This window comes from Tetrao urogallus (genome assembly GCF_951394365.1).
Source record: "Tetrao urogallus genome assembly, chromosome: Z".
Classification (NCBI taxonomy): Eukaryota; Metazoa; Chordata; class Aves; order Galliformes; family Phasianidae; genus Tetrao; species Tetrao urogallus.
The window spans coordinates 37,636,022-37,651,214 of NC_136816.1; the positions used below are offsets into that span (position 1 = coordinate 37,636,022).

General features: G+C 36.6%; 1 protein-coding gene across 1 annotated transcript in view; it reads left to right on the top strand.

Moving 5' to 3' along the window:
* LOC306956820 (guanine nucleotide-binding protein G(q) subunit alpha) overlaps nt 1-14,784 on the top strand; it is a gene marked incomplete at both ends in the record, with an annotated part of 104,349 nt that extends 89,565 nt beyond the window's left edge. Inside the window, 3 exons of the mRNA XM_079548133.1 lie at nt 682-811; nt 13,168-13,321; nt 14,594-14,784. Of these exons, the coding sequence (XP_079404259.1) occupies nt 682-811; nt 13,168-13,321; nt 14,594-14,784 (475 nt within the window). The remainder of the gene's footprint in view (nt 1-681; nt 812-13,167; nt 13,322-14,593) is intronic.
* Between the last annotated feature and the right edge of the window lie 409 nt (nt 14,785-15,193).

The window sequence follows — 15,193 nt, forward strand, 5'->3', positions numbered from 1 at the left end:
TATAATCACGTATCTAATTAATGTTAATTATGGGATGCAAAATTACCTCCTGTGTAGCTGATGATTAGCAAGAAATCACTCTTCTAAAGAGAAAGTAAACCTATTTGAGTGCAAGTACTGTTGCTTAAAAATAATTATGCATTTGCAATTGCAAGTTAGACATCCTAAGGGTTGAGCTACACTATGACATGGAATGAAGTGGGAATACACTGCCAGCAAATTTGAGTTTTCCTGTTGGCTATTAACAGCTTCAGTAAATACATGTTGTATTCTATGTGTACTCTTAAGCAGATAATCTTTGAGAAGTTTTAAATTTTGACACTTGTCATTTTTGAAGGGAGGAGGCAGATCACCTATTCTGTGCACATGTGTTTCTGCTAAATATACAGGGTATACATTCCAGAATCATAGCTCAGTATCATGAGACTTTTGCATCTCAGAAATCTAAAGATTTTGAGACCCACAATGACTTAAATATAGAAATCACATCAAAGTAAAAATCAAATATGGTTACTTGCTACTTATAATGCATTCCATTAAACTTTAATCTCAGTGGAGAGATTATTAAAAGGAACAAACCAAGTTCTGTTTTTTTCATCTGAATTCCTTTTTGTTTTGTATGTGGCTGTGTGTTTATCTCTTATGGTATTCATGGAGTTGATGTGGTTGTTAATTTTGCAGAATGGTGGATGTAGGAGGCCAACGATCAGAAAGAAGAAAATGGATACACTGCTTTGAAAATGTCACATCTATCATGTTCCTAGTAGCTCTTAGTGAATACGATCAAGTGCTTGTGGAATCAGACAATGAGGTAAGCTATAAGCACAGAGCACCAGTTTTGAAGAAAAAATACTTCAGCCTGTCACAGATGTTTTCCAAATCAATCTATAAGCAGTCATATACAACTACATGTAATGGAATGAGAATTACTACGGAGATCAAAAGGCTGAGCCATGTTGGGGAGGATTCAACAAAAAGGAATATTGTTGAATAAAGAAAAATATTCTTAGCTATTTGAGCTGTTAGTGTTTAGTATCAGAGACACGAAAATTGGCAGTGAAAGTGAAGACAAAATGTATAGATTCCTTTCTAGGACAGACCCATCACTAATAAATTTCCCTGAGTTGACTTAAAGCATAGACTACATTGGCATGTTTCCTAGTTGTATTTCATTTCAAAAAATAGAAGAAACAAGGAAGTATTAGTTGGTGACCTGTGAGCTGAAAGGACAAAGCATATTAGTATCCAGTATTTTTGATGCAATGATGTAGAGGAGAGAGATGATTTAATGTTTGTTTGTTTGTTTTAATTTTCTGTGGACAATTTTTGCTTACGCATCAAACTTCTATGAGTTACCTGCTGTTCATGCAAGTCTATTATCATACACTTAAGAAATTTAGGTGAAAAAAAGAAAATACTTTAATTTCCCTCATGGCTTGTATACATACTAATTTCACTGTTGAAGGGAATGGCTGATATAGCAAGGTAGGTGTTCCTGGACACATTTGTATGCTCAACTTTCTTCAGGATGAATTTTTTAACAAGTTCTGGGAGCAAGCACTGAAAGCTTTTACGCTTACAGACTTCTGAGAGAAATATATGATTACATTAGTTTTACTATCAACTCTATCATTCAAAGCTGAATTTTCAATAGAAGTTGGTCTTTAAATGAGCAGCTGTCATTTTGTCATAATAATGTAATTAGCACTAACTTGGTCTCTTGTAATTTTGGAAGCTAAACATGAATGTAAAAAGATAATTCAGTCAGATTCAAGCCAAGAAGTGTCTGATTCTCTCTTTTCTCTGGTTTGTGTTATTGCTTAATAGCTGACATAGGTAACACTGAAATATTCAGCATTTCAATCATACAAGTCAAAACAAAGTATATTGAAAACAATTTAAAGAATAATTTGCTACAGTAATTTTCAAATTCTATTCTAACTTTCCAAAATAACTGAAGGAAAGGTTTAATTCTGATTTTACATTAGATGTGTCCTGTTCTAGTTAGGTGGTTTGCTGAAACTCTTGTTCTTCTGTTTGATCAGATAATATAAGCTTGTGGATCATGACTTAGAGCATCCATACTTTTAAAGGTGGAGCAATACCTTCTTGGGTTGAATCATTTGAAGTTTACAATTTTGCTTTATTCTTATAAGCTTGAGCACAATCACGTGGCATATGTGGGACAAACAAAGGTATCAGGCCTAGCCAGCATGGTTTCGTGAAGGGCAGGCAGGTCCTGCTTGACCAGCCTGATTTCCTTCTGTAACCAGGTGACCCACCTAGTGGATGAGGGAAGGGCTGCGGGTGTAGTCTACGTAGACTTGAGTAAAGCCTTTGTCACTGTGTCCCCCAGCTTTTTTCTTTTTTTTTTTTTTTGGAGAAGCTGGCAGTTCATGGCTTGCTCAGATGTAGTCTCTGTAAAAGCTGACTGGATGGCCAGGCCCAGGGAGTGGTGGTGAATGGAATTAAATTCAGCTGGTGACCAGTCATGAGTTGGTGTTTTGATGGGTCCTGCACTTTGTTTGCACAATCCCGTACAGGCAGAGTGTCTGGAAAGCTGCACAGAGGAAAAAGATAATAAAATCATACAGTCACAGAATTCTTACAGAATTGAAGGGATCTTTATAGGTCACCTAGTCCAATTCCTGCACTGAACAAGGACATCCACAGCTTGATCAGGTTGCTTTGAGCCTCATCCAGTCTGGCCTTGAAAGTTTCTGGGAACAGGGCATCCACCTCATCTCTGAGCAACCTGTTCCAGTGCCCCACCACTCTCACTGTGAAAGACTTCTTCCTTATATTCAACTTAAATCTACCCTCTTTAAGCTTGAAACCATTTCTCTTTGTCTTATCACCATTGATCCAAAGAGTCTGTCCCCTTCTTTCCTGTAGCTCCCCTTTAGGAAAGACCACTGTCAGGTCTCAGGTCTCCGTGGAGCCTTTTTTTTTTCTCCCAGTTAAACAGCCCCAGCTCTTTCAGCCTGTCTACATAGGGAAGACATTCCATCCTTTGGGTCATTTTCGTGGCCTTGCAGTGGATGCACTCCAACAGGTCTATGTCTCTTCTACACTGAAGATTCCATATCTGGACACAGTACTCCAGGTGAGGTCTTACCAGCACAGAGCAGAGAGGCAGGTTCACTTCCCTTGACCTGCTGGCTACGCTTCTTTTGGTGCAGCTCGGGATACGGTTGACTTTCTGGGCTGTGAGGGCACATTGCTGACTCATGTCCAGTTTCCCATCCACCAGTACCCCAGAGTCCTTTTTGACCATATGACAAGCAGTTATCAGAGAAGATGGAGGCAAAAAAAATTGTTGAGTATCTCAGCCTTCTTGTCTGTTGATACCGGCTTGTCTGTGTCACTCACTAGAGGGGTACACCCTGTTGGACTTTCCTTTTCTAATTGTCTCTGGGAGCCTTTCTTTCTCTTATCACCCCTTGCTGGGCCTTGGCTTTCCTGACCCCATCCCTAGACAGCCTAGAAGCTTTCTTATACTCTTCAGTGGTACCTGTTCCATTATGTGTGCATTTTTTACTTGCTCTCATTTTGACAAGCAGGTCGCAGTTCAGCTATGCTGGTGTCTTGTCTTCCTTTTCTACTTTCTGCACCTTGGAATGGAGAGCCCTGAGGAAAGCTTTCTTGATATCTGCTAGCTCTGCTAGCTCTGCTCTGCACTTTGGCCCATGAAGACAGTTTCCCAGAGCTGGACATTAGCTGTCCTAAAATTTAGTGCCCTACTTTTCCTCTTTGACTGTCTCATATCACTCAGGAGCATGAGCTCCACCATAGCACAGTCACTGCAGTCCAGGTAGCTTCCAATTTTGATGTCACCAATCAGTTCATTTGCGTTGGTGAACAGCAGGTCCAGTATTGCATAGCCACTGGTGAGGCCATCTGTTACCTGACTGAAGAAGTTATCCTCACTGCATTCCAAGAGCCTCCTGGATTGCCTACAGCTCTTTTCCAGGAGATGTCTGAGTGGTTGAAGTCCCCCAACAAGATGAGTGTTTACAATCGTGATGCGTCTTGTACCAGTATCTGAGACTGCTAGCCAACAGTCAGCTGAATGTGAGCCAGCAATGTGACCAGGTGGCCGAGTTAGTTAATGGCATCCTGGCCTTAAGTTAGTTGAGGGGAGGTATAGGTTGGATATTATGAAAAATTTCTTCTTTGGAAGAGTAGTAAAGGTTTTGAAGAGGCTGCCCCAGGAAGTGGTGGAGTCACCGTCCTTGGAGGTGTTCAAGAGAAGAGTAGATGAGACAATTAGGGATTGATGGTATGATAGGTTGACCTAGATTCAGGGTCTTTTCTAGTCTTACTGATTATGTGATTCTAGACTAACAGGGTTTGTCTACTGAATTGGATGGAATACATTAAAGATCACAATAATGCTTGGGCTCTCTGATGACTGAAGTGATACCTCAAGTTATGGTAGTTTGTCTGTAATTACTTTATCGCTGGTAAAAAAAAAAAAGATTATTTTATTTGTAAAGTAAGATTTTTCAAGTTTTTCTTTTACCTCGAGAAGGTAAAAAGCTGTAAAACTCTTCATTTTGAAAATGGTTCTTGCATCTCACTTCTAATTGAGAAACAGTGTTAAAATTTCTGTACCAAATTCTGTGTAAGTGCCCTTCTTTCTTAGTATGTATAGCGTTAGTCTGATGCTATGACAGAATCTAATCCTGCTTTGATCTGTGTGCCTCTTACTTTAAAGATCTATCTCAACAAGTTGCAGTGATCTGCTCTTCCATTTGCATTTCTTTTATGGCCTGATTATACAGTATGACTTTTGTAAAGCAACCTACTTTCTTTTTCTAATTAGTCCACTGTACATTATTGCCTGGAGTCTCTTGGATGTCTTTTCAAAGAAAAGTATACTTTTAAATCATCTGTTGGTTTCTTTTTAGCTAATAAGTTGTTTCTTTAATCTCATTTTGGTCTATAAACATAAATCTTAAGAATTATTATTTGTTATTCAGTGCATGTGTATTTGTACAGCCCTTCACCATTCTGAAATGGGTTTAGAGCCCTTAAGATTCAGACCTGTATTTTAAAATGTAGTAGTGCATGTGAACTTTCAGCTGTAAGTCTGTTTCTTCCATTTTTTAACCTACACAAAAGAAATACATTTGGATTATAAATCAGATGAGTGTATACTGAATTGAGAGACTTTTCTAATGTCTCTTCAGGGTTTTTTTTTTCACTGGAGTTGGGCACAGTATCTGCCTTCATACCCTTGGTGGTCTTAAGTCTTCAGAGTTCTGAAGAAGAAGGTGTGAATACTCTGCAAGTGAACATCATACATAGAAAAAGAGACAGTGTTCAGACTGCCCAATTGTGAGAGCCTTATGTAGGATGGTTAATAAATACTGAAATAAGTTTCAGCTTTGCAGTAGACCCAGTAAGCATTTGCAATTATGGGAGAACTAGAGACAGCTAAAATCAATCAAAATCTGGATTCATACAGATGCGATTTTCATAATCTTGGGGGTTCTGGTAGACAAGAAGCTTGTCTTGAGACAGCAGTGTATGTGTGCGATCCAGAAGGCCAACTGTACCTGGGCTGCATCAAAAGAGGGGCATCCAGCACAGCGAGACATGGGATTGTCCTCTTCTGCTCTGCCCTTGTGAAGTACTGAGACAACACAAGAAAGGCATGGAGCTGGTAGAGTAGGTTCTGAAGAAACAATGAAGATTATCAGAGGGCTGGAGCACCTCTCCCGAAAAGAGACTGTGGGGATGGGACTTGTTCACCTGGGAAAGGCTTTAGGGAGACCTTAGTGTGACCTTTCAGTACTTGAAATGAGCTTATTAAAAAGATGGGAGAGCAACTCCATCAGTGATAGGACAAGGGGGAATGGTTTAAAAGAGTGAAGATTTTGATTAGACATAAGAGAGGACGGCAGTGAGACATTAGTACAGGTTGCCCAGAGAAGCTGTGGATGCCCCATCCCTGGAGGAGTTCAAGAACAGGTTGGAGGGCAGGGGAAAAAAAAAAAAAGAAAAAGTTTCTTGGTGCTTGGACATATTTTTCTCCCACATTAACCTGCTAGAAGTCTGAGGAATATATAAATTTGTATAGCTTGAGTAGATCTTTAGTGATAAAGAAAGTTTGAACTTTTTATTGGTAGAGGAAAACAGAAAAGATGCTCAGTACAACTAAATTAATGTACAGAATGTTCCTAAGCTCATAATAAGCTAAATAAAATTTCAAAAATGTATGATTTTTTGAAAAGCAAAGGCTGTATGTTTGAGGTGCCGTTATATATTGAGAATTTACAAAGGTATTGAGTATCATGAGGTATTCACTAAAGAAAAATAAAAGTTTGAACCATCCATTGCCCAGTAAGAACTGGGGAAGAAATATCAGTTTAGATTGTTCTGGGCAAAGCTGATATAAACTGGTATGAGGAAAAAAAAACATGGAAGTGCAGTTTTAAAATGTGAATTTTCAAAGGATTAAAGAAGAAACTGTTGCTGAAGTTTAAAATGAATGCTCTGGTCACTTCTACTTTTGAGTAAGGAGTTTCACTAATACCCAGGTTTATATAAACATAATGTTAATTCTGTCTGTACCAAAAGTAATACCTCTTATTTTAAATGTTGACCCATGACATCAGAGGCAGGTGTTGGCAGGATGGTGGTAGAGAATGAACTTTCCCACCAGCATTCCATTAAATGTTGTTGCCGTGTGACAAATTGCAGCAGAGGGGCAGGACGACAGAATGGCATCTGACATTAACGTGCCATTAAATATGAAGGTGTAGAATTGAATTCATTTAAGTGGAAAAAATGGGACCCTTGTTCTTTGACAGTTGCTGAATTTTTATGGTTACCAGACAGTGAATGTGAGCACAGTGAGGCTATGGGTGGTGTGTTTCAGCAGTAGTAACAATGACAGTGAGTCAGCTCTGGTGCTGATTGTTATGAGCATAGTATGCAGGCTCTTGTTTATCACTGGTGAAAATGTACAGTTAATGATAGTGACTGCGCTGAAAAACAGCATTCTGTAATTGATACTTTGCTCTATCAAACAGTGTTGTTGTGCTTTTTATGTCTTTTTTAATTTCCATGGGAATGAATAGGAGGCATTACTTTTGGAGCTACCTAGACAGGTGTTAGACAGGTGTACACAAAATGTCCATTTCTTAGCAAAACAGTGATTTCTCTCTCTTTTTTTTTTTTTTTTTTTTTTTTTGGTCTTTTCAAGGAATTTATTTTCATTGATAAATGAAACCACATACAAATGAATTGAAATACTATTGTCTTTGTTAAAGCATTAACATTGATATTACTTTCAAAATCTGTATTTTGTAGGAGGTTTATTTACAGGGTTTTCACTAACCTTGAGTAACGAAGCAAATAGAACAAACCATCTTTACTTTTGACATCTAATTCCTTTATATTTGCTATCCAGATTCTTAATTTATAACTTGAGAAGGATTATGTACATCATGTTACTTTCAATTAAAAAAGAAGTTTCTTTTCAAGTAGAGAACTGCACTTTTTAAAGCTAATTTTTTTTCTTCCTAAACTTACACCATTTCTTAATTTTGTTGTGCATCAATAGAAAATTGTGACTGGAACATTGTACCAATTCATCATTTGTTAACAGATCACACTGATTAACACTATAGAAGTTCCATCTAGTCTTTGGGTACTCATCCATGTGCAATCTAGAAACGTACTGAAGAGAGCAGAATGTGTCAATCTTAGTTGTTTAATGTAGTTGCAGCTAAGATTATTACCTTTAAAATAATAATGTGTGACTTAATCTCTCTTAAACTAGTGTTTCCTTCCAGTGCCTTTAATTATCAAATAGGTGTCAACAAGTTTTCAATTAAATTTTATAGAAAGTACCACCTCCTTGTAATAGATGCATTCACAGTTTTGATCCAACATTTCAGTTCTTCACTGTACTTAATTTACATTGGAGAACTGTTTTGTGAGTCTACTGGAAGTAATACTTCTTTGAAGGCAGAACAGGATGTTCAGAAAATTAGGGCTTCTGTGCCTCTGCCATAAGTACAAATTAAAACTAAAGGAACAGAGGCTTTAAGTGACATTTCTGTACTGAACCAAGTCACTGTACAAGGATGTCAGTTGTTCTGGTTGATGGAAAACCTTATTGTTCCTTGTCCGAAGTAGTCAATGTTTCTTGGTTTGTTAAAAAAATATTTCAGTTAATGTCTAGTGTATTAAAAGTCTGAAACCCAGGACAGATATTTTTTGTGTGAATTCATCTGTGCAGATTCAGTCTGTAAAAGTAAGGAGTATCCAAACTCTCTCTGTAATGTTCATCAGTGTGGTCTGTTAATGGGTGACAAATGAGAACAGTGTTTCAGTCAGACTTACTTTTAATGTAAGCCAAAAATAAGAATGACATGAGGACACGGAGTTTAGAATACTTCCACTCTTCACAGAGGTAATTATCTGAAGAACGTGTTGCATTCTTACATCAGAACAATCTTTGAGTTCACATCTGGGCATGTTTCCACTTTTCTTTGAGCACTTTGTGTTCCTTACTCACAGACTGGTCTTGCATGGCTTAGCACGAAGACTGAAAGAAAACAATGTTGAGATCAGAGCACTTTTTCTACATTACAAATAAACAATTCTTCAGTTGCCTCTTTTTCCAACATTCAGCAATTCAGAACAATTGAGCATAGGACAGAGGGATAATGCAAACTCCCAGATAGAATTAAAATCCTCAAATGGTCTTCATAATTGCCTAACAATATTAACAGTAAATAAAATCTCCAGAACTCATTGTTTATTTGGAAACTAGAGAAAATAACACATTAATCTTCTGTGCCAAAACTATCTAATGTGTGTACTGTATTTGTTCATACATGCTCACATACATTCATATTCTCTTTTTGGTTTATGGATAAAGAACCCATTAAACGTGAAGTGTAAAGTATTGAGCATTTGTGTATGGAAGAGCTGGGGCCTTTTTCTTTTTGTCAGAGTAGGTGGATAATAATGGAACTGAGAGGTTGAATGTTCATGAACTCATTTGCAAAGCTGACAGAAGTGCTGCTGGTAAATGTTGCTGTTGGCAGCAATCACTGGCAAAGAAATTGCCATTTCTTTTGTTCAATAACCAATGTAAAAACTGAGTAGAGAACAGCATCTTTCAACAACAGTTTTATTTTAGATACATTTTCTCTGTTTTTATCTTCTATCAGAAGGATGTGGATATTGATGACGATTTTATTAATACAGCATTCATATCATTTCATTCCAATCAATAGAATATTCTTTTTTTCATTTAAAGATATAGTGGTAGCAATGTTTATATCACTTTTCAGACTATTTCTGTTTTGTCGGTATTTTTGTGAATTGCTGGTTTCTGAATATGTCGATTTTTATGGATTTCAGTCATTATATCATTTATTTCTACCTTTGCTACGTGCATAAAATTGCAATGTATTTTCAGCATCAGTGCTGCAACTCCACATTGTTGAAGTGGTTAGACGTCTTCTTCCAGGTGATTTGGAAATACAAGTCTCAGCAATGGATTTGACTTCCAGTCTTCTGTCAGTAGCATTTTTTTGTTGTTGTTTTTTGTTTGTTTTGTGAGGTTTATTTGCAGAAAGATTCAAGACAAAGCAAACCAAATAGAGGAATTATTTCTGAGCGCTGTGTTTGAAGTAGTCTCTTTTTGAATTATTCATAAACATGTTTTTGTGGCCCTTAAGTCCTTTCTCACAGTGGCCAGTTACAGCAGTATGGCTTCAAGATTATATTGCATACTGATGGTAAAAATCAGAAGCACAGTTTTGATGCTGTATTTACTCTTTTTCATAGCAGAGGAATCTCCCCTTACTTCCCATCTCTCATTTCCTTTGTTATTTCCCAACTTTTCATTTAGCAGCCCTATTAGCCAAGGAATACACTCCAGGGTCTTCTCTGCAGCCAGGCGGTTCTGTTTGAATAATTGCTGGAAGTCCGTTTTGTATATTGGAGACATTCCTAATTAATGCAGACTTTCCGACAAAAGCCATTCACACCATGTCATGTAAAATAATATAGTGTATTACTTGATGCTAAGCAACTTCAGGAATATTGCGATCTGTAAGGGCTTTTTTTATGAAGCTCTCATGCCAGTACCTCCTGTTCTGCAGTTATCATCTCTGAATGTCCTCTCACTTGGATAAACATTTGTTACCAGCATAAACAATTACCTATACTATGGAAGCTGTTAATTTAAGAACTCTTGTCTGCTTCACCACATTTTCTCCCAACACTTCAGTGACATTCATTCCCTAAAAATTTGTGAATTCCTAATTTTGTTAACAGATGCTACTTAGGTTATTAAGAGTTTATAAGAGGAATGTTGATAGCAGAATTTTTTCAATATGTAACTTACATTCTGCCCACTAGATGACACTCTAGACAATTACATTTTTGAGTGAATCTCCATCACTTCTTCTGTTTTGTTTCAGATTAATGTTGAACCCAGAATTTTCTGGTCTATCAAAGCCCTGTTTGTTTTATTCAGCTGGGAATTTCTGTTTTTGCTAGGTGTCAGCAGATAGGTCTTTTAGATATTATTTTATTATTGTTATGTTCTTTGTATCTATTGTCACACTTTCAGAGTGACCTGTGTATTTTGCTGAATCTAGGTTATTAACTTGTTAACAAGATAAGAAATAATGGTCATAATTTTTATGTTTAGGGTATTTTTCAGCTAGTTCCACAAATATCAGTTCCACTTCCTCTTCATTTTAACTACACTATGTTGTTTAGTGACACATTTAACAAAAAACAAAACAAAACAACAACAAAAAAAAAACTTAAATTCAAAATGCAAATGGCAATGTTTTCCTAGAAAGTCCATCGCTTTCCATCCAGTAAAATAGCACTGATTGTAGCAGTTATTTAGTAATATACACAATGTGGTGTGTATCATGCAGTGAACTGAACTGAAATTTTCTTAATTTATACTTGAATGAGACTTTACAAGACTCTTATTAACTGTGTAAGTGATGTGAAATCTGCATCGAATCCCTGGAATTGTCTAATCTGATCTCATGACATTCTAGCAGTACTATCTTATCACATACATATTTTTTGAGGATGTATGTGTCTATGGAACATTACAGCGTGACGTATATTTAGAAAATATTTCTGCAGTCCTCTTGATATCTTAGTTGCTACTGTTTGCTTCACTCTGTACATGAAGATGCTGTAAGGCTGTTCTGTAGCGATGTACCCACAGTGAAATAGTTACCATTGCCCAGAGATACCAGTTAGTATGCAGGACTTTATTTCACCTTTGCAATATCCTCGGCTCTTACTACTGTACAGGGCAAGGTCCTTGTATCATTAGAGTTAATTCTGTATCAGTGAGCTCTGTCAACAAATTCCTTTTGATTTTATTTAGAATTGGATAACTTCATTTAAAATTAGCGGGAACATCAGTCCACTGTTGCCTCTTTAAAGCTTACTTTCCAAGATTCAGGAATAGACTCATATTTAGCATTGCGCATCCTGGAAATGTAGTTGAAGATGAACTTTGGAAGTGAGTGACTTCTTTAGAAACAGAACTTGTAGTTTTATTAGTGAATACAGTGAAGTGAGGGAGTCTGCAATAATCTAGTAGTATTTTATTGACTTGCAGCTCAGTCCTTCTTTCAGTTATCTAGACTGAAATTATTGATTGACCATGTCTACAAATTGTTTCTCAAAGCTCAATTTCCTTTGATAGGACTTTTTTCTAAAGCAGCTCCTTTACACTGCTTTTTTATTAGGAAGTCTGCTTTATGGGGATTTTAGATTGCCTTTGAATTAATGGAAGTCTCTGAAATCATAGAGACCTGCTTTGTCTCCGATTTGTTTGTTTGTTACCTCTCTAAAAGCCCTTTAGTAGACAAGAAATCTTTACAGAACATAGAGAAGTCTGATTATCAGTTTATGCAATGACTTAGGTTTTATGCTTAACTCTGTTGATGTTTCAGTTTTTCTTGTTTCTAAATGAAATCCTGACAACATTGAAATCAGTGTGAGTCATATGAATTGAACTGGATAAGAAGTCAATAAGAATTGACTAGAAGACAAAAAAGATTTTACTCTGTTCATTAGCTTCTCAACCTATAATTTGGCTTTCTATTTTCATCCACACTTCAACATGCTGTCAAGTTTTATGAATCACTTGAAATTGTGTTCTGTAAAGGATGATCATCAAATCATGAGTTTCTACAAAATGATTTTTTTTTTTCTTAGTTCATCCTGTTGGTCTCTTTAAAATGCAAATCAATGCAAGTAAAGATACACTTATTGCATAACTGTCTGAGTCTTCTAACATTGATTTACTAAACGACAGCAACATCTGCAGGATTCAATTCCTTCCTATTGGTGGTGAAACTGTTCTTTTGAGGAGGCAGTTCCTTTAATCGTAATAAAAGAGAGGAATATAATTTCTGGGTTTGAACTCAATTTGTTCCAGCGCTCTGTTAACCACATGCCAATCTAACAGTTCTTCAGAATTTTATCAAATCATAATGCAATTTCACTATGTCAAAAACGATAAATAGCAATATAGGCTTTGCTTTTCAGCTGTAATGAAAAGAGCAGTTAAGGAGCATTTAAGCAATAAATTAAAGGCTATCCTACTGATCTCAGGAACAAATTTAACAATTTGCATTCTTAAAAGTTTTTGTTATAAGTCTTTGACACTGAGGAAGCATTCTCAGGTACCAAATTTATTTGCTACCATTTTAAAGCTGATCTTTCTATGAATTATATAATTCTGTATTTAGAATTCAAGAAAGGCCTGTAAAATAACTAACATTCTTCAACCTTGAATTGTTCCTTAGGTATTTTCCTGTTATAGTTGTCCCTTCCATTAATCAAATGCATCTCAGTAGCCACAAGTTTGGTGGCTGGTCATAACTCTGTATAGTCTGACTTTATATTTGTATCACTTCTAGCATTCATTTTCATGACCTGTATTTTAAAGAATACTTGTGTTTTAAGTTTGCAAAAGGAAAATAGCTGCATATCTACCTAACTGCTTACGTATTAGTTGTAGTTGAATTGAAGTTGCAAAACATAAAATGGTCCTGTTTGCCAACTAAAGTAAGATTCCTTAAATTGATTGTATGTATTTCTTTAAATATTTAACTACTTAAATTTCTCTTTTTTTTATTCCAGAATCGAATGGAAGAGAGCAAAGCACTCTTTAGAACAATTATCACATATCCATGGTTCCAGAACTCTTCAGTCATTCTGTTCTTAAATAAAAAGGATCTCTTGGAAGAGAAAATTATGTACTCCCATCTAGTTGATTATTTTCCGGAGTATGATGGTAAGTATACTTACATTAGAGCTTGTTCTCTGTTTACACTGCAGTACCGACAAAATGTAGTAATAATTAAAGAAAAAAAAATTAAAAAAAAAACAGGAAAAAACCTTTGCAATTTATAATCATCTTTTAAAAATGAGATTGAAATCTTTGTACGATTTTTAGATTGCTATGATTTCATTTTCTGCTGTCTGTAGGGGGACAGTACACTTCATAACTTCATGGGAAATAGTTAATTTTTAGATGACTATTATTTTGTTGGCAGTGACTGGATTCTGTTTATTTTCATAAGTTGGAGTGAGTGTTGGAACTGAAGTGTAAAAGCTAAAAATAAATGAAAATACATTCCTTGTTTTACACGTTGTCTTACATACTCTTTACTTGAGGTTCAGTTTTATTTAAGGCTGTGTGTCTGAGAGTTGTTACAAGCAGTGAACAGGCTGCAGGATTAGATTGTATTAATAATAAGTGAATTTAGTTTGATAGGGTGGGAGAAAACTGACAGTTGAATAGAGAAGAATCTTGTTCTTTCTAGTTTATTTCCTATGACAGATTCCTTAGATGACATCCTAAAGGTGAGAAGACTCTACAAGACAATGTGTTATCAACACTGAAATTGAGATAACACCTGTGTTAATGCTTGTCTAGAAAAATACAGGCAATATTCAATCACTCAGTTCAGGGAAACCCTATTTCTCTTGCCATCTGCCATGGTGAGGGAAGTTAAAGTGTGTTAAAGCTGTTGGAGTTCAGACATGGAAGTCCCTGTCTCTTGATTCTACAGTTCTTCCTGGACTTAACTCTGCAGACAAGATTATGTTTTGATTATGGTTTGATTTGATTTCTTCTGGTAGGAAGGTGGAGTTTCAGTCTGCGGCTTGCACAGGTCATGATGTGATGTCCTTCACTGTTCCAGTTTACTTGCAATGTGAGATTTGGGAAAGTGGATCACTTCTCCTTTCTGTTTTCCTATTTCACAGCTCAGTGGAGAAGGTAGCATAAGGATGAGAACTGCAAGCCAGGGTGACAAATTGGGGTGCTTTAAATTACTCTAAGCAGCTCTGTTGCAAAGTATTAAAAACCATGGGAAGAAGGACTAAGGTATGCTCAAAGAACAGTGTATCACATGGAGGCATTCTTCCATGGTTAGTACTAGAAGACTTGACACACACTGGAATGAAGAGCTGGGAGAGGGGACAAAGGCATTTCACTGTTTAAGAAGTTCAAATATTGAATTGTCTGTAAGAAAACAGATTTTATCTTCTTAATTGCCAGGACCACAGCGGGATGCACAAGCGGCCCGAGAGTTCATCCTGAAGATGTTCGTAGACCTGAATCCAGACAGTGACAAAATTATCTACTCCCACTTCACGTGCGCTACAGACACAGAGAATATCCGCTTCGTCTTTGCTGCTGTCAAGGACACAATCTTACAGTTAAACCTGAAGGAGTACAACCTGGTCTAACTGTGCCAAGGAGGCCCTCCAGAGCCACCTTTGTGTGATTGAAGATATACAGGAGGGACTGTATTATCTGTGAAAACAATTTGCATAATACTAATTTATTGCCGGCCTAGACTCTGTGAAACTCCACAGAGTTTGTAGTTAATATTATGATTTTATTTAAACTACATGGAGGAAAACCAAAAGATGCTGAAGTACATTCACAGCAAATTTCCTCATTTTTTAGGCAAAACCTTGTGACTCAATGTATTTGAAATTCTCAGTCATACACTTATAAAGGATAGCAGATTTCTGCTATCAGAGCAAAATCAAGCTTGTTTCCCCAACCCTTTCCCTTTCCCACCTTCCTCTTCTCCTTTATCTTTTTAAAGGTACAATGGCCTTTTTTTTCCCCAGTTACATTCCTGAGTAA